Genomic DNA, 26,098 nt, shown 5'->3' with positions numbered 1-26,098 from the left:
GAGGAGCGCGGAGCAGAGGTATCGCTGGGCGGAGAGATCGCGGAGCCCGCACACACACGGCCCGCGGTCCGCCTCCACCGCGCCCAGCGAACGGAAGCGCCGGGCCGCCGCGATGGACAGGCGGCGCCGGCCAATGGGCGGGCGGGATGGCCCCCCAAAATGTAGGTTTGGCCAATGGGAAGGGGCGGGAGCGGGGGGAGGCGGGGCCGGCCTCGGGCAGCAGCGCAGGTTGWGCGGAGTCCCAGCGCAGGGCTGGGATGAGCCTCAAACTTCGGGGCGATCGCGGTGGGGGATGTAGCAGCGCCGCCACCGCCACGCACCGGCCCGGCCCGCCCCGGCTCCCGCCCGCCCTTGGCGCCTCCCACAGCCCTCCCCCCCCCCGCAGTTTTTAAACTCTGATCTTCTCTCCCCCCCCTTCCCTTCTTCTCCACACCCCCCCCTCCCCTTCCTCCCCTAAATGCCAGCCATGATCGAGAAGGGCCCGGAGGTCTCGGGGAAACGGCGGGGCAGGAACCAGAACGCCGCCGGGGCGAATAATAACAACAACGGCGGCAGCAAAAGTTTATCCGCCGCCCCCAACGGCAACAGCGGCGTGAACTCCTGGGAGGAGGGGAGCTCGGGGTCGTCCAGCGATGAGGAGCACGGTGAGGAACGGGTGCGGGGTGGGTTTTTTTTTTTTGGGGGGGGGGTATAGGGGCCGCTCGGGCCCACGCGGCTAACGCTTCTCCCTGTGCCTCCCTCAGCTGGCGGCGGAATGAGGGTCGGGCCGCAGTACCAGGCGGTGGTCCCTGATTTCGACCCCGGTAAGTCTTTATTCTATTTTAAGCGGGGCAACTCCTCCCCCTCATCCAGTGCTTTGGACCCCTCCCGATGAGCTGGGGTACTCCCCCCCCCCACACTCTCCCCCGGGGTTCCGCTCATCGGGTCCAAAAATAATCTCCCCTTAATTCCAGTCTCAAACACCCAGAGCAAGAACAAGGACCCCCCCTTCCTCCCCCTTTCCCCAGCGCACACGGTTGATAAAAGAAGTCTCGATGCTTTCCAGAGGGCGCTTTGCAGGCAGGGAGGAAGAGGGAAGCAGGCAGGGCTGGAGGAGGCAGGAGATGGCAGTTGGGTGGTTTTTCTTCTTCTTCTTTCTTTTTTTTTTTCTTTCTTTCCTTTTTCCCCTTTTGTTGGTGTTTTTTATGGTTTTTTTTTGTTGCACCCTCTCATGAACTCGTGTTTCTGTGGTCTCAGTGGTAGGGGTGGAACTAGAAGACATCAAGTTATAATTACAATTTTTTTCGAAGGTATTTAGAAGTGACTTGGGTCTTTATTTTAATTTTCTCTCTYCCTAAGAAGCTGCTTGCCTCTCTCTTCCAAAAAAAATTGTTTCACGTTCCAGCTATTCTGCTGCGGTTCTTTGTAAGCTAATTTAAAGTGGTATGGAAGCAAATTTTGAGCAAACAAAGGAATTGGGGCTGTGCTGAAAGGCAGGTGCTGGAAGCACGGTAGTACTGATGTATCTCCATGTATAGAAAGACAGGCTGTTGACCTCTTTAGTTCGAAATCTAAGATTTTTTTTTCTCCTTTTTTTTTTTCTTTCTTTTTTTTTTTTTCTTGTATTGTTCCTTTGTAAGTGGAGGTTGAACCTAGTGAAAACCCTCCTGTCTGGGGAGCCTAGCGTTTGGAGTTGTCCCTTTGCCCAGCCCAAACTTAATTGAATACTCTGTACCTCTAACATTGAAACAAAAAGAATGGTGTGGAAAGCCACAGTGTCTCCTTATCGAATAATCCTGAGAGTCACTATTGTATGGATTCAGGAAAAAGATTTATCATGGGTCATCCTCAGACTGTGCACTACTGTTGGATRTCTTTTTTATTATTAAACATATATGTCTGTTCCTAACTGTTTAGGTCTCAGGGTGGGGGGAGGGCTAAGAGGATTTTTTTTTTTTCTTAAGTTCGGTATTATTTGTATTCTTTTACAGAATAATTTTTCCTTACTGCTTCCCCCCTTCATTTTCTTGAGAAAATAAGATACAAGGTCTTGGCACATGGGAGCTCCATTTCTTGGTTGACCAGGAGGAAAAAGGGGGCGGACAGGGGGGAGGAGGAGGAGGAGAAGGGAGGGGGGGAGGAAGGGGGAGCTCTTAGCTAGGCAGCAGTTGACACTGGTTTTCAATCTGTAGGTCAAACGCAACATTTCTGTAACACACAACGTGCATCACGCTGACTTATCAGCCACGTATCACAACGATACTTAGGCTWTTCGGTCACCCTGGTGAATTATGCTCTTTTGTGCAATTCATTTCTCTAACATAATAGATGGAGGGGGGGGGGRAATATTGTGAGCCGCTTCCTCTCTGTTATGTACTCAGATGCACATTGTTCTGGTTTAAACTTACACACCTACAGTGACCTATACAAAGGTTATTGCTTTCTGTGGAGGGGAAGGGAGGGGAAGTGTGTGATCTGAAGAAACACATTTTTTTCTGAGTAATCTGTACCCTAACACGGGATCAGCAGGTGATTGTGCTTGAGTACACAGTGTAATACAGCAAACTCATAGTAGGTTCACCCAAAGTAAATGATCAGTCTTCTGATGACCACAGTGGACATCAGATCCTCCTTTACTGGCCTCTGGGGATTTTTTCTGTTTCTGAAAAGTATACTTTTTAATTAAGAAGTTTGGGGTGAACTTTTGTCTACTTGTATATGGAAGAGTTTGTTTCCTGTCTTGTGGAGTTACCCAGGAATCTTTTACAATGCCACATTGTTCCCTGAATTTTGTCATATCTTTTTGGTCCTAAAGACTAAAAGYCACATTAAGTTAATTTGTTATATCTCTTTTGTTGCCCTCTTTAAGAAAGAAAACCCTAAATAAGCCTAACATGCTTATTARCTTAGACCTTTTGACTAAAACTTAAGTTGTCCTGTCTTGCTGGTAATGTCAAAAGTTAAATCTATGAAGTAGTGTTATCAGAGTGCACAGATGCTGTGTCTGTTTCTCACTAGAAATTTTAGTTACTGGTTGACCAAGGGATCCTAAAACTTGAAATTTGTTTGTTGTTGAGTTGTGGAGGCTTTCACCTTCAGGTTAGCTGTCTGGGAAAATGTAGAGTGCTCATGGTGCTCTGACTGTGTTTGTGGGGAAAATAACACAGTCCAGGCCTTGTGTGTACTTCTTTTTTTTTTTAAACTTAATGTTCAGTTATACCTCGGGTTTGGCTGAGGTGTATCTGTAACTGCTTATTCTTACATCAGCATTTTATGTGGGAGTTCCTCTGTCCTCCTGCAGAAGGGCAGAGAAAGCATTTAATWTTGTTTCACTTCTCAGCCACATGTGAGCTGCTGCGAAGAGCAGTAAAATTAGGAAGGCTTTTCTGAAATCCTTTTCTGTGCAGCTGCAGGAGAAGAGATAGTTAGAGCTGGGCACGGGTGGGATGTTGATCAGGGTATCATGAATTAAGTAGAGAAGAGCAAAAAACTATTGCATGGCCTGTAAGTGAAGAGARTGTTCTCAATAGTTGCCTAAGTTTAGGAAGTGCAGGAACTTCATCACATTTTTGTTAGCATGGAGAAGGACAGAAAGTTCTTGTCTCTCCCTTGTTTTACTGGAGTATGAGGAAAAGACTTAAGTGTTTTGCTACTTTGTTTTTACTTCATCCTTGGAACCAGAGAGAGAAAATGACAAGTTCACATTCTGGATTAAAATACCTTGGTGTAAGTTTATAATATTCCTTATGGCCCAAACTAGCTGTGGCAATGGCCAAGGAAGGGCCTGATGCGATTCCTTGACTGTAAAAATGCTTGTGCCTGGAATCTTCTGTAGGAGGTGGTTCTTACTCACAGTTCCTTTGGTAAATCTCTTTATAGTGGCAAGGCTTATTCCATGAGCTGGCAGAGCTATAGGTTCTTTTTACCTATCCCAATCTCCCCATATTTTGGGAAACCACATTGATCCCATTTCTTTTCTTATCTGAAAAACTGCAGCTTTATTATTATTGTTGCAGTACTTACACCTGTATTATTATTTGTATAATAAGAGTACTAGAACAGCAAATGCAAGGCTTTTGCAGAGGCAATGTGTGTATTACACAAGCCAATTCAAGTTGGGAGAAGAACAGGCAAAACTTCTTGGGCTGAAAATCCCATGCCAGAGCTCCCTCGACTTAGTAAAACTTGCACTTCAGCTATGCTTCACTGTTTGGCCTTGAGTTCATAGATGTGATGTGAAAAATTGGTATTATGTCTGCTATATCTTCTCTTATTAGAGCTCAGAATCAATTATTTGCCAGCCAAAAATTCTATGTGTTAAACAAAGGCTGATATCGGTAGGTCAGCATTTCTTGTGGGTTCTGAAACTGAGACACGGAAGGTTTTGAAGAGGCAAACTATTATGGTTCTTTTAATCCATATGAATGAAACCCACATGTCCTGTTAATGGAAAAACTCAGTGGAAGGAAACATTGCATATCCTAAAGCTAAATAAAAACCTTTCTTATGGGGAAGTGCTGATATTGTACTTGACCATTTTATTTGTTGCTTATTAATTTATGCTGYTGGAACACTGAAAATAGGAGGAAGAAAACATTAGTGAGCACTTTAACACAGCCAATGAATTTCACTAAACATTAAAGCTTCCATGATTTTGAGGAGTGTTAAATTTAAGTCCCTGAAGAGAAGAGTTACGCCAATTTTTGACTTGTATTGAGGGCAGATGAACTTTTTTTCCCCTCCTTTGTAGCATTACAACTTTAGATTTCCTTGTTTGTTGCAATGGCAGTATAAATACAAACCACATTTTGTATCTTTGGATATTGGTTGTGTTGATCATTGTTGGAAAGCAGCTTCTGGGGTTCTTTCCAGCAGAAATAGATGAGGAAAAGCAGGTTTGACTCAACAGCGTCTTGTGGAAATGCAAATYTGGGATGTATGACACCTGGGAGGCTTCAGTCCCTTGCTTGCAATGTTGCTGTCTTCCCAGTATTTTGTTTCTGTGCTGTAACAGTTAAAGTGGTGGAAGGAAATACTATGTAGTGCTTTCACTCCTTGGTTCAGAAAAGCCTACTGGAAGGTGCTCACTGCCAGAATGTCACTAATCCTTGAGGAGCTTGTTCTCTGACCCGCACTGTTACCTGCACTCTGCATGCTCCTTTACAAACAGTTGGTACTCCCAAGTCTTTCTTCRTGACCAAGACTCTGTTGTTTCAGCATTACCAAAAATTGAAGGGGGACGGGAGTATAAGAAAACAGCAACCCTTTTCACTGTAGTGAGAAAACCTGTCTGTGTAGTAGTGTCTAAGAGTTAAAAAAACCCTCCCAAGATAGTCACTGATGTCTCTTTTCTGGAGTGCTTGATCACTGTATGGATGTGGTGGCATGCCCATGTCCTAGGGGGAGGAAGCTGATACATCCATCCAACTCTGGCTGTTAAAATGTACCTTCCTTCTGCCTATTTACGTTCAAAGGTTGAAAGTATAATATTRGGACAGCCCCTGGGTGTCTGATTCCCCTAGAACTGTTGTATTTCTCTGTTGGTTGTAAAGGCCATGTTTTATTAGGTTGTATCATCAGCTGCTTCATGGGGTTCTGGGCAGAGGCACCTATTGACCTGCACTATCAGGACTGTAACCCTTTAAAAGGAGGTTATTATAAGYCCCCTTATGACTTACACTTGACAAGTCCAACTCCCAGCCTGCTTGTTCTGGCTCTTTGTTTGCAGGCAGTCCTGTGCTAATAGTCCTAATAGTTTGCAAGTATTCTGAATATCCAGTGGGCGTAGAGAAAACGGTGCTTTGATGAATGGACTCATCAGAAGAGGGATGAGGRAAAAAAAAGCACTTATAGGTGAGACTCTGGGATCTCCATCTAAGCAAGTGGAAAATTCAAAACCAAGCTCCTGAAACTGGAAATACTGGTATCCTGGAAAGCTATCTCATCTCTTCAAATAACTATGCCTTAAACTCAACAGGCAGGAACTCCCTTAGCACAGCAGGCCCTTTGGAAAAGAARGAAGAGTTAGGATGTTTGATCTAATCAGAAATACCAAACCATAATGTACTAATGCCCAAGGTGTTTGGATTGACAGAGGCTGCCTAGTGTCTTGGTAAACCACACACGCCTTGGGTCTTTCACTGTTGTTTGAGGAGATGTACATCATCCCCAACAAAAGTGTGTTTTCAGAATTGGGTGGTGGAACATTTAGGTACTGCAGATTTTTTCTTAAACTCTGAGAAGAGGAGCTTTTCCTCCTAGTTGTAGTCTGCTCGGTGCCATACTTCCTCATGGGCTATATTTGTCTTGCTGTCCCTCTCAGAGGTCACAGCCTATATGAGTGTGCTGTAGTGCGGAGCAGATGAGAAGGACCTCGACAGGCACTCCACCAGAAACTGTTGCCAAACCTTTGTTTTTTTGTCTCAACTGTGTAAGAATTTTGATACAGTTGAAGGGTCAGGCTGGTGTCCAGCAGCCCTGGGGAAGGGGGAAGGTGACTCCTGCCATCTACTTACTGTGCTGGCAACACGGTTGGTGTGTGGGTGAGTCTGTGTCATCTTTTTCTGTCAGTGGTAGGTACTGCTGGTCCAGTCACCAGGGCAGGAAAGGCTGCAGTCTCACTACTACAGATGAAGCTGACTTTCAGATGCAGGCACTTATTCTCTGTTTTTAGAATCCACCCTGGAGAAARAGATGAGTAGTGTTCGAGTTGGAAACTTTATTATCCATACCTCTGGCACCTCAGCAGGAGTATAGCTGTTGATTTGGTGCCATATTTTTTTTACCTGTGGAATGCTCACCTGAGGGGAAACCATTTTTAAGCCTATATTGCTAAGTAGTCAGCTTTCACCCAGCCTGTTCATTCATCCTGTGAAGGGGGGCAGAGGCACTGGTGGTGAGCACGGCTCCCACTCAAACATATTTCAAGGCATGGCTTTGGAGCTTTCTCATTATTCAAATAGCACCGAGAACATCCTTCTCAAACCTTAATGCTGTTGTAAACAAACAAATCTTAGTGTAGCCAAAGCCTGTGGCTTCCTTCCCTGCCTGGCACATGCAGTGTTTGTATGTGGAGGTAATAGCTGTCTCATGTACTGACAAATGTATTAATGGCTGGACTGGAATTAATAGTAGGTAGAGTGACTGCTTTGTTCTTCATAACTGGTTCCTGCTGCTTAATGAGGTGCTCTTAAAACTCTTGTTTTCAGTCCTAGTTAGGTCTGTGACTTGGCCAAGTGAAGGCTTAGAGCTCCCTGTGATTAGTCATTATAATTAGCTCGGAAATCTTTGCCTCTGTGATCAAGGCGCAGTGTATAATACGGCTTATAGTGGGCTCTAGCCCTGTCACATACCTTCAGAGAAGTAYGGATGACAGTGCTTTGCTGGACATATGTATGTATTTAACTGTGTTGTAACTTTAATGTGCATGTGTTTAATATGTGCCAGGCAGGTAAACCTGAAGTAACTGCCTCCTTAGCAACTTGTGGTTAGTGCTAGTCCCTGCTTCTGTCAGACAGGACCATTTTTGGTTGGGGACAAAGCTTATGTTATCCATTCCATGTGTGAGGTAAGATTGAGATATGGTGACTAGTAGCTGAGTATGGAGAGCAAATAAAAAAGAAAACTTTGGGATAATTAGAGCATGYCCCTTTCTTAGGAAGTCTGTACCTCTTTCGGCACTGGGTGACCTTGTCCTTTGAGGCTTCGACTCAGCGGTGTAACAAGATGAGCCATCCCACATTAAGTGTTTAAACTTGAAAGAGCAGTTTCAAATTCAGTTCTTGAAAATACAAAGTTGATTTGTAAGCTAAACTTGATCTTAAAAAGTAATTTTTAAGGAATGTTAGATTAGGTGTCTCTCTTTAAAATTTACAAGCATTTAATTTATCATTCCATATGGAAGTTTTGACTTTGTGCTTTCTGAAAGTGCAAGAGGATGTGTTCAGCCTTAGTGAAAGCAATGAAWGTTTCTCCAGCATATTGAAGAACTGGGCTGCTCTTGTGCTCCTCACATTGTTTTGAAATGCAGCTGGTTGTGATGAGACTGTCTTTATTGTAGGTCAAACTCAGTAAATATGCAGTACTTCTCATGTAAAGTTTTGAGATTAAACAAGTGAGTTTAACCTACCTTTCCAAGTATCTTAAAACATTCAGCTTTATGCAGCAGCTTGCTTTTTGAACTTCATAAAGGAAGTACAGGTAAATGTTGCCTCTCTGGGGGGAGGAGACTGCAGTAATRTGATAAAATTGCAAAAATCCCCTCTCATGAGGCAATTCTAGTCTAGTCTTTCCCCTTCAGCCCTGTCCTTCTGTCTAGGGAACATCATAGGGTCTCAYAGGTACTCTGGGACTGTAACTAGATGTGTCTCTGGAAGAATGTCCCCCTGCCCTTTTAGGGGCTGGAGTTTAAGGTTGTGAGCTTTTGTCCTAAGAGTTACTTAATCTTTCTTGCCCCCTCCCCTAACTCTGTGCTTGGATGGATTTCACAAACATTAACCTGAGAGAGCTTGCATTTTTGCAGCGCAGTTGTCTAATTTGGGCAGTCTAACCACGTGGCTGTCTATTGCAGCTTTTCAGTTTTGCTCTCTGTAGGTATCTGGGATAACCTGTCATGATAGCATGTGCATGTACTTTTAGGTGACTGGATATTTTACCAGGTTGGGATTTAGTTCATAGAGAGACTTAAGATTTGAAAGTTTGGTATTGAAAATAATCATTAGTGTACATGACCTTGAATTGGTGTCCTTCTAGACTTTGTAGCCCTAATATGAAAGCACRACATAACAAATGAGTAATCGTAGTTGTGGCTTCTGGGTTCAGAAATCCCTAAGGAATATAGGGATAAACAAGACTTGCATGTGGGGATGCAGTGCCTGCTGGTCCCTGGGGAGGGTACAGAGAAATTCTAGTTCTGCTGGGTGCTGGGATGGATAAAGGCTAAGAAAAACCTCTCTTGAGTAGGAAATCACCTTCTCTCTGGAAGAACTGAATTGACAGGACTGGGAAAATCTCGTCTACACAACAGCATTGCTTTTGTAGCAATTCTTTACATGCACCTTGCATTGAAATGCAGGGAGTTTCTTTCTCTTTCCTCTGACTTCCCATCTTCTTTGGATGTCTAAACTCATCCTCTGTTCTCACCAGTAACACTGGTTTGAGTTTTGGTCCTGTGTAAGTGGCGATGGAGGGGATTTTTCACCTCCTCCCCACCCTGTGTTGAGAGCCCACTGCCCCATGTAGCAGGTGCTATTGGCTGGAGTTGTGCATAGTTCTGTATTTAGGTTGCTAACAGCTGTGTGAGAACCTAAACATGTGGCCTGTAACCCAAGCTTTTTTGTTCTAAAGAATGTAAAATGATCAGTAGATACCAAGTGTGCACATCTATTCCTTTGGCTGACATCTCTCCATGCTTAGGAGGGAGCTGGTTTGGGTAGTTCTGGGAGGAGTAAAGGACTGCAAAGGCAGGCAGGCGTACCAGGTGTAGCATTTGTACTTTCTCGGTATTGTTTTCTGTCTGGGAATCTTAAAGATGTCCCTCCTGGGACCCTTGTGCTGATTTGTGCAGCTGCTACCACACTGTTCATGACAGTAGCCATGGGAACACAAGTAGGATGATACAAGTTTAAAACTCTAACTTGTTGCTAGGCAGACCCAGCTCAATGTGTGGATTAAGTAGTCTTAACAACAACAAAAAAACCCACTCCAGATATTCTACCACTTCTGTGGGGGAAGGCAGCTGGGCTCACCCCTAACTCTGGGCCTTTCTTTAGGCTGGCAGAATGAAACCTGCCCCAGAAGAGTCCCCTGACATCRGTCAACTTGGGGAAAACCCTCTTGTGCATCTGAATCATGAGTAAGTGGTGACTGGGGGGTGGCARTTTCAGCAGGTAGGTTTTTACACAAGCTTTTCTAAAAAACCGAGTGCTGTGTAATAAAGCCACATGCCCCCTTGTGCCACTCAGTCTAAAAGTTTTAGCCTGCATTAAAATAGGTACTGCTACAAGTGACATACACTCTAAACAAAGGTCATGGGCTTAAAATATCACAAGATCACTTCTAAACTCTGACTGTAAAAACTTAAAATTATGACTGAGGCAAGGTAAACACCTCCAAAAATTGCACTGCTTTTGCGCACTGTTAGCAYAGGTGCTCTGTGTGCTGGATGAACTGGTGTAGACCTTTTAACTTGTTGATAAGTTTTGTCCCAAGCTTGTGTTTTGGTATTTCATATTCAAGAAACAAGGGCAGCCTGTTCCTTCATGTTATTTTCGTTGTCGATGTCTGACAAAGGATGTATGGCATGTTATAGGGGCCCACAGGGAACTGGAGACCCGAACTTTAGGGGACCAATGGCCCCTGTATGCTTCTTGAGGGCTGAGCTCCAGCATGGCTTTGTCCCTGCAGCTGTTGGCGTCCTGTATCACAGCAGTAATTAGTTATGCTCTGGCCACTGGTTTAAACGGATCTTTTTTATTTTATAAACATTTGCTGTGCAGTAACTGTCATTCCTGTTGGAATAAGGCCATTTATAGAGATGCTCCCAATTACCACCTGCTCTTTTTCTTYCTTAGCAAAATACACTTTTACCTAATTTAACCTCCCACAGCAATTGCTTTGAAGTTGTTTTCTCTTTGCATCTTGGCTCACTGCTATGCCTTTTCCCTCTGACCACCCTAACAAATTGCAGTTGTCCTTGTTTGTCCTTCCAAAAATTACCTGCTTCTGGGGAGAAAGCCTATTTGCTTGGTTTGCCCCAAATATTTTTGTAGTCAACTCTTATAAGAAAAGACTTCTTTCCTGTAGTATGTCTTAGCCCTTTTTTGAATTTCCTAAGTGCTATTTGTGGTCCTCCAACTTTCATTACAGTTTTGGTACAGTTTATAGATTGTCTGTCCTCCCTCCTACTAAGCCAGCCCTACTTGGATTTCTGTGCTCTTCTCTGGTCTCTGGAGTCCTCTTTCTTGGTACTTTGTTCATCCAGGACACAACTGTGTCTGGGCTTCTTTGTAATTGTGTTCTAAGTTCCCTCTYAGACTGGAAGAAAGTGGTCATGATTTTTACTTTGTTATAATTTTGCKCTGTAAGAGGGGAAAATATAGCAGAAACCTCTCTCTTAACCTCTTTAACAACTTGCATGCCTCTCTGGACATGGCATCTGCCTGCTTTTCAAGCATTTGTGTAGCAGTGACATTCTTGCCTTTCAGGCTCCTTCGGGCTTTTGTTTCATCACTGAAGAATTTCTGCCTCAGCTTCTCCTGTTGTAGCCACTTGTTCTTCTAAGATTAAATGCTCCCCCGCCACTTTAGCTGGTGGAGCATCTGTCTCTTTGGCCAGTGTGCCACTCTTGTGAGCTGTTGCTGCTGTGAGCAAACAGGTGTGTGAGGAAGGTGAGAGAATTGATCTTTCCTTCATCTTGGGTGCCCTGGTAATGGGCTGAATTCTTACCTGGAACTTTTAGCTGGCCCCTGCCTGCTGGGCACTGAGGCTCAATTGCTGAGAGTAGCTCTGAAGCATGTCCTGTGRATCTGGAGGGAGAGGGGTGGTCTCCTTGCCTGATTTGTGAATAAAGCAAACCTTGAAGTTGCTGGCTGGCTCAAATCCGCAAACAGTGAGAACATGCAAGAGCTTTCTCTTTGCCATAGTCTCAGCCTCAGGCTCATCACAGTGTGTGCTGAGGGGAGGCTCGGAGGGTACAGCTGGATCTCATCTGAGGTTCTCAYCGCCTCTCTTCTCCTGTTAGGCTTTATGCAAGTATTGAATAACTTGGGAGAGAGGCTTGCTGGTGGGAACTTGGTCATGGAAGGATGATTTTTCAGAACTGTCCTCTGGATTTCTGCCCAAGAGCTGAGTTGCTTGGCAAATTGTTTCCTCCTGTGTGTACTGGCTCTGAGAAGTGGGTCTGCTCTCTGGGAAACTGCTGCATTGTGCTCTAGCTCTTTCTATATTTTGGGTGGGTTTTTAGTCCTCTTAGTTTGGTTTTTGGGATGATCCTCACCCAAGGTTTGCCTGGGTTTGTGAGTGCATGGGATCAGTTTCTTTTCTTGGACAATTTCAGGTGAAACAGCAAGCTGTTCTCCACATGCAGGTCAGGTGCAGTCCTTGTGGTGCAAACAGGGCAGGCACAAATCCAGCCATCCCGCCAGCAGGCTGAAAATTGGCAAMGGTTAGAAGTGTATTTGTACATTTGGGTGAAAAATGATTTTTTCTACTGGAGCAGATGCAAAGAAGATTGGAGGTGGGAGGTCTTGCAGTTTGCTTTGGTGCAGCTAGTGATTGGGGAACATCTACTTGCTGGTGCAAGTAGATGCACCTCCTTGCAGAGAGGACATGGCAATCTGAGTGTGACTGCTACTGTTTTGAAAGGGTGGATATAGATTGAGAAGACATTTATAAATGCTAAAGCTGTTTAAAGTATGTGTGTGAGTGGTTACATTAGGCAAATTGATGTTGTTTACTGTACTCATCTTGCTGAAGTTATTTTRAAGGATGGAGGGGAAATAAAGACAGAACTTTCTGAACCCCAATAATACTTTTAGAGGTCATAGAAACAAATAAATGAACTGTTGGAGAATTAGGTGTGGAAGCAGTCCTTTTTGATCGGACAGTTCCTGGGAAGRGGACTGTTTGATAGATACCCTCTCGCCTGAGCCCTTGTGAAAGAGGCTCTGGGAGCAGACACTGGGCTCCTCYTGGAACCAGCCATCTCCAGCTCAGTTGGGTGGAATGCTGTCCTGTCTGGTTATCACTCCCTCCGCTGTGACTGCTGTGTTGCCCACAGCAATACCTCTGTAGCAGCAGCCATGTCCTTTTGTTTCAGCGTGAGAGGAGGAAACCACTGGGTGCAGTAGCATTGCTTACAAAGTGATTTCAGTGTCTGCTGGGCAAGGGGGTAGGAGGAGATGTGATGGGGTCTCTGAAAGAAGGACAGGAGAAATCCTTACAGTGACTGTGTAGTTTGTATATTCATTCGGGCAGTGGATTTAATTTGTACTGCCAGGGCTGGGACCAAGCTTGGAACAGGTGCACACCCAGAGCTTGCTTAAGTTGGATAGGTGCCTGCTGAAATGTTTATAAAACATGAGAATAAAAGGAAAAAGGTTGTATTTAACCTTTTTTTGATGATGCATTTTAAAAATAGCTTGTGTTTCTAAAGTCAGCAGCAGTTACAACCAAGGTTTGAAAAATGGACTTGGCATTTGCAATCCACAGTGGGAAACACCTGTGCCGCAATACGCCCTGCAGCACGAAGGGCTACCAGGGTTGGGTTCTGCTTGCTTACCCTGGTGCTTGTTGGCTCTTGCAGCAGGTTCTCCCTGTGTGCTAGGGTTGCCTTTGCGCTCTTACTGCTGCTCGGTTCTTACTCATTCATCAGTAGACATAATTTGGCTTGATGTCTGTATCTCACTGCTGTACAAGTGATTCTGAGCCTCTGGAGTAGAAARTAATGAATCTAGTTAGTCTTAGCTCAGTTTTACCCCTGTAAAACTATGGCATGCGATTGAGGCATTGAAGCTGCATCCAAACTAAGGAAGACACTACTGCACTAATGTGCTAATTTTATACTCTTACTTGGCAGGTTGCCTTTGTAATCAAAGGGCTGGAAATTTTTCAGTTTGAACAAAATGTTCTAAGTAGCTGTGCTCTAGGTGGAAATAGATTTGATACGGGATAGTGCCTTCAAAAGAAATCCATCTTTCCATATCTTTCTGGGCATAATCATTCTAACTAAAATTCACTTTTGTGACTAAGTGAAGCTGTAGCCAAGATTTGAGTAAGGCTTACCTGTGGAGTTTCCCTTGTAAAGGTATATCTCATCAATCTCTGCATCTCATGGGAGTGGAGGGAAGGGGATGTTTTCAGGAAGTACCTGGAAGCTTTAGGAGTGTCAGTTGCAATGAATTTCAACAGAGCTATTCTGTTGCATGTCGTTTTCTCCCTGTATGGTTAATAACTATTGTATGGGCTTGGTGGAGAACTTGGTCAAAATACAAAAGCATTTTAAACAAGTTTGAAAGAGAATTCCTGGTGAGTTGTACAGCACCTGACACATGAAGATTATGCAGTAGGGAGTAAACATCTCTTTCTCATCAGTGATTTAAAAGTAATTAAAAGCATCTTTTGCTGCCTTTGGGTTTTTTGCCCTTTGTTTTAAGGAATCAGTGAGCGCTGACTAGAGAACATGTGTATCCAGACTTACTTTTTCCAACAAAGATGTCCACAGGAACAGAACAATCACAGAGTGGTCATATATTTCTAAAGTGGTTTAAAATGAAATGCTGACTCAAAGGCCATGTTTATGTTACTTGAAAGCTTAAAAGAAATGGCGGAATTGCTTTCAGGCTGTATGAAATGTGCCTTTCTGTTACCTTTGGTTTGTTTGTTTTTTTTTTTTCAACTAGCTCCCACTATGCATGAATCCAATATAGAAATTCCAATACACTATTTTCTAATGAGTCTAAAATTTCTCCTCCTGCCATACTGTAATGAGAGCTGACTGCTAAACTTCTTTGATTGCTTTGAGTTTGAGATAAAACAAAACTCTGTGTGCCATATGTTAAAAGGACAAGCTGACTTAACAACAACGATGTGTTTTATCTTCTGCATTTTGGCAAGATTTTGTAGTCCTGGAGGGCAACTGTAAGGARAGAAAAAGTGGTGAAGATTCAAGAATGACGTGAGAAGGACTTTTGAGGTCAGCAAAGCTGAAACCTTAAGTGTCTAAGATGGGAGGTGGGTAATAGAAAGAAGAAAGAAAATGGATCAGCTGGAAAGTGGCCGTGGGCAAAATATTAATTTTAAAAAAGCCCTCATCTTCTTAGTGGCCTCTTTGGAAGATACTTGGCTATTCTTTCTGTTGTTTTGTGATTTGATTGATTAAACATACAGTTTTTAGTTCAGGTGAGTGCAAATCYACTCTTCCTAAACTTTGGAGAATATGGTCTTGAATTGAATTCCTGACATGGGAAGACAGCCAGGCTGATGGGATGATGTTAGAAGGGAAGCTGCATTCATGGTAGTGTTGAACTAGCCAAAGGCTGCTGTGTCTGAAGGCCTGRCACCTCCACATTGAGCTGAGCGGCTGCTTCTGCCTACAGCAGCTTTTGTCTGTGTTAGAGGCTTATGTACGTGGCTGGGTACTGCTCTGGCATCCTGGGAAAATAGGCAGCTTGCCTGATGATGGGAGAGCCTTTCTCTCCTCCCAASCAAGGAAACCTGTGGCTGTCTCTGCTCACCTGCCCTCTGCCAGACCTGCAGCTGCTCAGGCCATTCAGCTGAAGTTCTTCTTTGCTGTGACTTTTGTTTTCCCCTTTCCAGAAGCAGTGTGCTTAGAAGTTGAGCATTTACATAGTGGGATGCACGTTGTGTTTGGCACCTGCTGTTGTTGCTGTCACTCGTGATTTCTGTGACCATCAGCAAAGTGTGATATCCTCCACAGCAYGGTTTACTTGGCCCCGCTGTGCTGGGCTTGGTCACCATGGAGCTGATGACTTGCTTGTCATAACCTATGATAAAGGTGTGTGGGGTATTGCACAYGTGTGTTTCCACTGTCCTGCCAGTATATTTTATTCTCCTGTTGGTTGTCCKGCCTGTCCTTTGAAAGCAGTCAGCATCCCTTTGTACTGCTGTCAGGGCATGGGGACCTTGTGTATGATTACCTGGATTGTGTTCTGCTGCTGGAAGTGTGAGCAAGCCAAATGAACTACTGGCTCTGGGGAATGAGCCTGAGCCAGATGCACGAAGAGCCAAACACTCTTAAGTCACCATGCAGRCCAGCTCTTGGCATGACATGCAGCTGAGAAAAGTTGCTAGACATGTGCTTTGCAGGGTCTAGAGTCTGGATTCAACTCTGAGTGTGTCTTCTAAAGTCTTGTTACTCCTGTTCAGGCTTGAGTTTTACAGTGCAGGTTTTGTTCCTTCACCTCTGTGTTTTACTCCATGTAAGTTCTTGGCTAAGTACTTGTTTGAGTCTGTTAAGGAGCCCTTACAGCTTGCTTCCTTTCCACCTCTAACCTCCCTTTTTCACAGGCTGTTTGCTTTATCCCTGAGCAGCACAAAGCACCATATCTTTTTTGGAGGTGTAATATTGTTACTACCTGCATTTCTGGACCTCTGAGAGGCTGGGACAAGCCTTGTCTAACTCAGATTGTGTGAGTCACATCAAGTCATGTTCCTTGTGCTGTTTGTCAGACCTACCCCTTCTGGAAAACAARCAATCAGTCACCTGTACACTGTTCCCATGGTAAGTGTTTAGAGCAGGACCCTCCTTYACCACTGGGGTGTCCTTGATGCAGCAGGTGGTTACTCTGGTRCTGAATTCCATCAGGTGTGCCCAGGACCCTGTTCAGTAGGAACAGGCACTTTGTGCTGGTGCCRTTGTTATACAGGCACGAGATCCCTGCTGTACTTGGATCACAATACAGCTACACCCTTTTGCTTCGCAGATGTGATCGTGTCACACCGCTGTAGAATGACAGCCCTTCTTGTCAAACAGATGTGTAAGTGGCTATTAAACTTACACTGTAATGAACTACCTCCATGCAACTACAACTGAGKGGAGGAGGAGTATGGGCTAGCACTAAGGGAAGTGGTGGGAATTCTGCCTCCAAATGGCCATAAATAAAGAGTTTTTAGTCGTGGGCAAGCACAGCTACAGTGTTAGTGAAGCGAGCAAGGGAATGAAGTAATGATCATGGACAGACCCTGAAATGAATTGGACAGGGGAAGCTGTCAGCACACCAAAAATGGCCCTTCTGTGTGGATGTCTGACTAATTGGCAGTGATGGGGGAAAGCGCACGTAGGATTTGACACAAGCCTCTGAAGGGCTCTCGGGCATATCTGACCACTGTCAGTGGCTTGACTCATAGCTGAAGCTGACTGATAGGTCCTTTCCAGGGTTTGGATGTGTAGGAGCAAGAGGTGGGCAGTGGAAAAAGAAGAAAAATAACCTGTTCCCCTCTTTCAGTCATTTGGATTGTCAGTATGAGCTGGGATTGGGGAAAATGAATGCTCTTGCCTGCAACATATATGGCTCTTGGTACTTTCCATCCCACATAGAGGAGCTTGGGACATTTGTGTGCCACAGGAAAAGAAACTGTTCCCGTTCAGGATAGAACCTTAAGAGTACAGTTAATCCACATAGTAAGATGAGTAATTAGCACCTCTACTCTGCATGTGTGTTCTCCACAGCTAAACATTGATTAAGTTCTTAAGTTTTGTATTCTTGTAGCCCTCAGCTGGGTCACCTCTCTTTGTACAATGGAGGCTGGACTGAAATGAATGAGAAACCAGTTGGGAGGTGAGCCAGCATGGTATACAGATAATGTGGTGATGTTTCTTCCCCCTCCTCCTTTTTGCCCATTGGCTTCAAGCCTTGTTTTGAAAAAATATCCTCCAGCTCATTTTTCAAATGGGCAACAGACAAGTTTCCCCCTAATAAGAGAAGGTAAACTTTGTTTAGGGTATTYTGTGCTGCAGCATAGAACACCGACACACGAAGGTAAGAGGTGGTCGCAGGGAGAAGGCTCCAAAAAGAGCTTGGTTTCATTAAACAAAGTCACCTAAAATCCTGACACGTGAGAATYGTTGCCACTTGGTGGAAATGATGACAGGTGTTTCACTGTAGGAAACTCATTGCTTGACTTCCAGTGTGACCTTGGGCAGAAAGCTGAACCTTTTAGCTTTCTCCTTTTTATGTTTAAAGTAGCCATGTTGTTCAGTATGGGGATYAGAGTGGAGTGGACAAATGTGTGTGAATATAGAAACATCAGAAAAGAAACCAGCAGGCTGAGAAGACTTTATGAAGAGGGCTGGAATTCCCCCATCTGATTTGGTGACAAGTAAGATGGGAAGAGGAGATGTCAGTGTTTGTGGTCTGTTGTATTAACAGAATTGATGCATCTGAAGTCTGGTCTGACCACAGCAGACTAATTCACGTTCTGGAGGTAGAACRGGAAGAAACGTTCCTTTGTAATCTGTCTTCCAAAAGTCAGAAGTGTTTCTGGCTGCAGGCTAACTAAGGTGCATTAACTATTCCACTGTGAATTCTTTGTGGAGACAGTGTGCTTCGTCTGGCTTTATTGCAAAGCAAAGCAGGTGCAGCCAGTGCTTGGCTTGCCTGGCTACCTCAGGGAGGAGGCTGCATTTGTGCACTGGGTGAGAGAGAGAGAGATGTCTCTAACAGAGAAGGTAGAGGCTAAATTTACACATTTCCCCTTCAGGCTGCTTAGAAGGAAGAGAAATATATAATAAATAAATGTTGGGTTTAGACTCTGTTGTACCAGACCTGTTTTGTGTCTTATGAGCAGCCTTGACATGTCTCAAAGTTTAACTCCTTCCTTCTGCCTGTAGTGGAGTGATGAGGGATCAGATGTCCTGGACTGTGCAGTGCTGCTCATGTAAGGGTGAATTTCTCTGGGTTACCTTAACTTCCTAGTTCATGGTGCTGCCTCTCTTGCTTGCTGATGCAAGAAAAACTGCTCCCAGGGACCACTGATGTTGGGGAGTACTCTGGTGTGACTGCTCAGGTATTGTCCCTTTTTCTGTATGTCACTTCATCCACTTTTGTGGATGAAGCCCRGCCTTGTAGATCAACCCCAGCTCTGGAGCCAGGGAGGTTCCCTGATTCAGGAGAAACCCTCTTACCCCTTACGCAAAGGTTTTGGAGGGTGTTTCGTGGCAATTTCTTTTCCATTCTTTTTGTTTGTGAAATAGTCACAGAAAAGGGTTTCTGAAAATCTGGAGGTCTGTGCCCTGAAAATCTGTGAGGGGAGTACAAGGTACCAGAGAAGGCTGGAAAACTCTTCAGGCAAGTGTTCTGGGAAGCTGAATTCAAGCAAGTGCCTGAAGCCCAGAATTTCCAGCACTCAGAGGCCTCATCTACTGCAAAAGCTGGAGAAGGGAATGTCAAATGATGCTAATAGAAGCATGTTCAGTTCTTCCAGATTTCTCTCTAGCTGCTTGCCTAAATAAACACCCTCTGCATCAGTCATACCATTCATTGTCTTATGCCTCTGAGCTATGCTAATTTTCCCCACAATGGTGTAAAACAGGAAATTAATTCAAAATCTTTATTGAATGACAACTACAGAACTATCCCCTGTGAAGTGATGAGAGGACAGCTGGTCTACAGAGACACCACAGCATTTGTCACTTGGCCATGTGCAAGGTAGCCAGAGSGTGCCTGAGTGCCTGCCACATTTATCAAAAGTTCTTGGTAGTGGAGCTCAGGTTTGTTCCAGCCCACTCTGTGCAAGGTATGTCTGTACAACATGCCTGTTCTTTGGAAACTTTTAACAGAATCCATGTTCATTTGCCTCTTGGAAGGGAGAGATTAAAAGCAGATCCTAAATGTGTCTGCTGTGGTCTGTAAAAACCGCGGTCTATTGGATAGTGAAATTATCTTCCTGGGTTCAGTTATAATGGAGCCTTAGGGCATCCTGAGGGGAATAAGCTCTTGTTACTCTGATGTAGAAGCATAATTTAAGGAGGCCCCTCTCAGGGTTCAAGGCTCCTGGTGACCTACTTTACCATGAAGAGATGCTATCATGACATGGACAAGCAGGAGCTGCTCCAAGGCTATGACCAATTACACCAGACTGTAGTTTGACGTGTGTTCTGGCAGATGGGCACACAGGTGAGCCAAGAAGAGGGCAAGAGGTCAGAATAGCTAGAACAGCTTCTCCTACTTCTTGCTAAACTGATGTTGTCCTAATCAGCACTTTGTGGGAATGGCTTGCAAGAGAGAAGAATGAAACAAACCTGGCTCATCAACCTGCTGGCTAGTATGCACCCAAGGGTTCTTGTAAATGTATTTCCGTAAGGTGTGTTACCAGCTACGCAGGGCATTTCATGAATCAGACAAATTGGTCTGTAGCTGTTCCTTGGTTATACTAAGACTTTTTGCAGGGTGTGTTTATCACGCTAACATAAGTCATCCATCCATCWAGTGACAAAAATCCCCTCTACTTATTCCTGGAAATTTGCTTTTGAACCGTTGGAGTGTGAACACTCTGGTGGGCTAAGCAGCAAGTCTGTAGTGCGTCGTGCTGGCTTGGTCCCTGTTTGGCACAGTATGTGCAAAGGATCCCGGATGGAGCCTCCGGGTGCAGGAGCAGTTGCTGGAAGTCTGGCTGCCTGCTGCTTGTGTCTTCTCAGCTCTGTGAAATTTTATGCTTTTAAGTGAATGATCTTTCTCAGTAATTGGTCCAGAGCCTTGGAAGAGGGAGGCGTGCAGCACTGTGTTCTGCTGTAGAGATGCTTGCAGGGGAGGAGAGAGCAGTGTTGCTGGTATTTTGAATGCAGTCCTTGAGGCCCGTCATTCTTAAGGATATTGTCACCGACTCTGTCACCATGCAAAGCTTTTTCCTCATGGCTTTATCAATTACAGCTTAAAAAAWTTTGGGAGTTATTGGCTGTGTGCAAGCTTGTGATTGTGGGATATGCTGTTAGGTCGTCTTTGAGAGAGAGGTATGGGCCATCTGCTGGCAAGCAGAAATCCCCCCTGTAGGTCCTGTGTGACCAGCAAACCCCACCCTTTACTGCAGAACTTGCTGGGAGGTGATTCAGTATAACTGTGTAGAGCTCAGCCCTGCCAATATAGCAGGGTACATACTMGGAACGCTCGGGGGATGCTTTTGTACTTAACTGCTATGGAGTGAATCCATGAACTTCAGAGTGTAAATGCCGTGACCCAGAGCCCAGCTGGGTCAGTGGAACAAGTCCCTGTGGATTGGAGGACTGTAGGCTGGGCTTTATATTGCCATTTATCCTCTTTTCCAATTTATGATRTGAAAGAATTGTGGGTTTTTCCCTCTCCTATTACTTTTATTTTTATGTAGTTAGTTCTAATCCACAGTACTGTCTAGTCCTATAACTTGTGATTCTCCACAGTTGTAAGCTGGGAAAAAACTTGATTAAATCTTAGCAATATGTTAAAATGTTTTTTACTAGTCTAGGAGCTTTTATGTTAAGAACAACAAGATTCCTAGAACCTAAACATCTTGTCTTAATTAGTTTAGTTTATTTTKTGCTTTAATAGCTGTCTCCAGGGATCTTTTTCAGGCAGTTCACCTGGTGTGGAYGTTGCACTGTTCTGAACTTTCCAGAATTGCTTCTGCCCACCTGCCTCCCAAAGKTGTCCTGCACTTGGTACCACAGGGTAGCAGTGCCTGGTTGTAATGAACTGATGTGGCACATATGGCAGGATGGATGGGGGAAGCAGGGGAGGAGAGTTGTATCTGAAACTCCAAAGGCAGAGATAGCCTCCTTTGTTATGACTGGTGCCTTGATTTTTTTTTTTTCTAGTTCATTACGTTATAACTTCTTTTCCCTGTGCATTAGTTTTTTAAATAGTGCTAGAAAAGGAGAGGCACAGATGCAGTTTCCTCTGTTCTGGAGTCTTAACAGAGATAGATCATTAGCTTCTCTGTAACTAACTTATCATCCTTAACTACTGCTCTTTGTTCCTGGGTTTTCCAGAAGATCTTGCTGACTTGCATCAAAACAGGAAGTCTGCAATGCTGTAAATAACTGGGTGGTTTAGTCTCATTTTTCTCCATCCAACACTTTACCAGACAGAGTTAAAATTCCTTTTTATTGGCATCTGTCATCCTGTGCTAGAGCTAGACTTTCTCTTGGCATGTAATAATCTATCAAGTTTAATTATGGAGAAATGTGGGATTTGAAGGAGAGTGGGATTGAACCTGCCTTGTTGTATTTTGTTGTATGTTGYATTTTGGCAATATTCCCTTCAAAGGTACTATATGTAAAGGCATTGCAGAATGTCAGAGCATCCTTGGACTCAGCCTGAAGGCTGCTGTCTGTCTTAACCCGGCTATAGTAAAGGAAGGCTTAGTTCAGCAGCCTTCGATGGGCATAGAGGATTTTGGTTTCCTGCTGAAGTTCTGCTGCTGAATTGATACAATCATAGTATAACCATGGAGCAACCTCCCTGCAGTGCAAGTGTGGGCATAATGTTATGCGACTCCTTTTTCACCAGTAGCTGTTCAGTTTAACTTGCTCTCATCTCCTGTATCTGTACAGAGATTGGAGTTGTGTAGTAGCTACAGGTAAGTTAACTGTACTCTGCAGTGAGATTCCTGGGTGTAAGAATTCCATGAACTGCTGATAAAACTCAGGTATATGGGTATTATTGTCCTGCTATATTCTTTTAGTAGTTTAAGTAAAGCTTAAGCTATGTAGCACATCTCTGGCTACAGATCTGCACATGCTTTTGCCTCTGTCTATGCTAGAAAGCTCTTCCTGTGTGAGCTGAGCTAGGCTGTGAATTTAATCTGCTGTAGTTAAGGCTTTAYAACCCTTAGAGAGGAAGGCTAGTCACTTTTGAATAGCTTGCTTTCCCTTTCCTTCCTTTTCCTTTCCTATAGGGACTCCTATTTAGAAAGGAGTTTTGTGAAACCTTAAATAATATTTGGGAAGCTGTACACTTTCCTGGGTAGGCAAGGCTTCTCACTTCTCATTTCCTACTGTACTTCATTCTGGGGCTGTGAGCCCAAGGACGCCTTTCTTTTGTCTGGCTGGTGTGAATGGTTTCTGGTTTTGCTTTCCCAACTCTGGTCAGAACCATTTTATGRTATCTGGGTCCCTGGAAAGGCTTTTGTCTGAAGCAAAAGGGACAAACAGAAGCTACCAAGAGACTTGCCCAGTTAACTGGCTTGACACTAGTGTCTGCTCTCATTAGCACTGGAACCAGATATGCAACTGCTGTTGGTGTCTGCACTGGAAAAGTTAGACATAATTGGGGGTGTGACCACATGGTAGCTCTCCTGCAGGACTCAGCTTTTCTTGGATTTTGTTGGGGTTTTTTTCTGGTTTTTTGTTTGTTTTTTTTCCTTTTTCCTCAGAAAAGACATTTTTGTAGTTCAGTCTACTGTGGACGTTGTTCTTCAGCAGGCACAGTGATCTGCTTRTGTTGGTAAGCTGTGATCCATTCTTTGGGTGTGATGGATGCTGTGGCCACCAGGAGGCAACTTGAATTGACTTTCTTTGCTCTTCTTTGAACTGCCTCATGAGAAATTCCCCCAAGATCAGTCCTTGCCTGACTTGAGGACATGCAGCRATTCCTTTTGCCCTGGAGTGTGCAACGTTGTCCTGATCGTGGCCTTTAGACTTTGTAGATATCTGTATGTACGTCTGCAAAGTGCTGAGTATCACTRTGTGTTGAAGGCAGGAGCAAATTGAGGCACTGAGGTGAAATGACTTACTTCTGCTCTGGTGAACAAAAGGTGGTTTTCCAATAGCATTTGTGTTCCATGCTCAGTCACTTTCTATAGTAGTCAGAAATAAATCCATTTTTATACAACTTTTTCTTCAAAACAGCGCTGTGTAAGCATTCTAGTAGGCGATCTAAGTTTTTGTTGTGCTGCTTGAGAGGAGAAAACATGGGGCTTCTGGCTGCAAAGCCACTAAGCAGGGAAAGGTCTTCATGAATCAGTAATGAAATGCAGGGAGTCCCATTCCCAGGATCAGATCTTTTAGGTTTATGAGAAGAAAATAATACCTTCGGGTTTGCTGTTTCAATAAATGAATAAAATGGCTTTATGGGTGTCTTGCGAACTCTGAGCTCAAAGTCAGAAGGTCAGACTAACACATATCCTCATAACTAGAAGTAAATGACACCTAGGACTGATTCATGGATGATAGCATTGTGTTTCATGAAGGCCAGCTAGTTCTCTAAGGCAAGATTCAGTACATGAAGCAACTCCTAATCTCTAGGGAAAAGTCACAGATGCGATGTACTTGATGTGAGGAATTGACARGGAAAAAGAGTAATTTATAAGCTCTCAAAATCCACTTTCCTCTCACCATGTCCAGCGTGGAAAAATCAGAGATACTCTTGAGATATATTTAGGATTAAAAGTGAAAAGCTTTAAATGGAAATGACTGCTGCAATTAAGTTATTCAGAATGTTTTCTGTCACTAATGAATTTGAATGTATGCTTCATTTAAAAAAAGAAAATTGGTACATATGAATTTAATTAGTGATAACATGGGATCAGATTTACTTTTTGTCTTTGACGTTTTCATGTCACTGTGAAGGACGCTTCCATGTAGACTGCGATGTTGTACTGTTTCTTTACATTCGCATTATGACACTAGGTCTTTATTTATGTACAATTTCAGAGCCCTCAGGATATTTAACCTTCTGTTTGTGTTAACAATATTGATACTTCCTATTTCTGACACTTCGTCCCTCCTTTGTCTTCTTTTAGAGATACACCAACTGGCAACAAATACATTTATTATTGCAGTGTGCTGTGATGTTCTGGTCTCACTTTTGAACAGTGATAAATGTACCCTGTATTATAGAGCTTTATTTGAAAGCATACCTGGTGGAAATTTATAAGCTAACTCAAATAAGCATGACACATTTCTCGTTCCTAGATGAGACAATAAAATTCTAAATTCCTACAGCTGACTTAATTGAAAAATTCTGGGAAAGGTGGAAAGAAAGAAAGTATTTCACTCCCCACGTTTACAAACTTCCAGAAACATCACTCCTCTGGATGATGCATGAGGGGAACAAGACTGTTCTCCTTACATTATAATGTAAGAAGACAGTATAGGGCACAAATTGTTCCCTTTATCCTCTGCATGTGTACCCTGTTCTACCAGAATTTAGGTGGCTACARATGTTCCCCTTCCATTACCTAAGTGTTACTTTTAGTGACAGTGCTGAGAATGATACTGAAATCACCCAAACCAAAGTAATGGGAGGAACATGGGAACCTCACAATGGTTTTAACAATGGCAGAAGTGGTAGGAATGTGTGCTAGTTTCAAGAGTTTTATACAGGAGAGCCCAGAAGCCTGGAAGGAGATTGTTAGCATAGCTAAATGGCAAACCCAGGGATGATAATTGCTGCTTCTATTTAAAAAAAAAAAAAAAAAAAAAAAAAAAAAAATCTTCCCCTTGTGGCAAGGTTTCTAGTGGTCAAAATTGATGGTTCTGTATGAACAGCAGAGGAATTGCTTCTGAAAGCACAAAAATCTGCTCTTCTAGTGGTATTGGTAGCACGAGCTTGGCTGATGCAATTGAACTGAATCCTCTGTTCAGGAAGACGCCAGCATCACAGGGCAAAGTTGGACATGACTGATCATAAACTTGACGAGGGAGCAACAACTGACCACCCAACATGTGTGCACACAGCTTGTGGAGGGATCTACTCAGCAGTATTCTGTCAGGAGAYGGCTGTAAGAGCAAAACGCTTGCATTTTGTTTCTGCATACCATGCCTGGCGTGTTTCCTGTCCCTTTTGTCTCTCCCTTGCCCCTACAGGGGAAATGTTTCCTTACAAGGGGGGTTGAACAGAGAGCAAAGGCATGTTGCCCTTGCCTTACACAGAACGTGAGCTGCAGGGCACGAGCTAAGCCTGCTGCCACATGACATTCGGTATAGGGATCGAGAAGCAACTTAGAAGCTCGTTGTGAAAGCTTTAACTTTGCAGTAGCATCAACCCAGCAAAGTGAGGCTTGGTGAAAAAATGTGTAGTTATCTGTTCCTATAGCCACTGGGACTTCAGCAGGACTCTGCTCTAGGTTAGGTTGTGAGGGAGGGAGGCTGCATCTTGAGTCAGTGTCAGATGGAAGSAAGTTTTCAGCCTTACCGACTCTGCACAAAAAGAGCTGTCCAAGGGCAGTAAGCCAGGGATGTGGAAACCGTGGTGCTCTGGTGTCATCTTTCCTAGAAATTGCTGCAGACTTCTCCACTGGAGATAGCACTGATATTTAAACAAACTGTGTAAAAGGGAGTGTAGTTTTCTTGGTGTACTGTCGTAGTCAAGGGAGCAAGGATTCTCAAACAGATAGAGTTCAGGAATCTTACTAGGCGTTGCTTAATTATCACTCCTTTTTCTTGTGCAGGAATAACTTAAAACCTGCTCTCCCAGGATCTGTGCTAGTCTCATGTGACTCTTCTGCATACTGACTGGGCAGTTGCATAAGGAGCTGCTGAGGTTGTCAGGGGACATGCCAGGGTTCTGGGACTTGCTGAACTGTTCTTGGACTGATCGAGTCTTTTGATGAAACCATTCGTACATACAGTTGAACTGTTGTGTCTGGGATTGGGGGAGCGGGGTGGGGGGCAAAAAGGAGAAACAGA

At 44.0% G+C, this 26,098-nt stretch overlaps 1 protein-coding gene across 1 annotated transcript in view; it reads left to right on the top strand.

Moving 5' to 3' along the window:
• The first annotated feature begins 223 nt into the window (after positions 1-223).
• The window catches only part of RCOR1 (REST corepressor 1), a 79,935-nt gene continuing 54,060 nt past the window's right edge, over positions 224-26,098 (top strand). Inside the window, exons 1-2 of the mRNA XM_057365763.1 lie at positions 224-644; positions 744-803. Of these exons, the coding sequence (XP_057221746.1) occupies positions 458-644; positions 744-803 (247 nt within the window). The 5' untranslated portion in view covers positions 224-457. The remainder of the gene's footprint in view (positions 645-743; positions 804-26,098) is intronic.

The sequence above is a fragment of the Malurus melanocephalus genome, unplaced genomic scaffold, assembly GCF_030028575.1.
Source record: "Malurus melanocephalus ecotype Western Australia unplaced genomic scaffold, MMel_1.1 scaffold_57, whole genome shotgun sequence".
Lineage (NCBI taxonomy): Eukaryota > Metazoa > Chordata > Aves > Passeriformes > Maluridae > Malurus > Malurus melanocephalus.
Note: the sequence above shows the minus strand (reverse complement) of the source record. Positions and strands in the feature narration are given on the sequence as shown.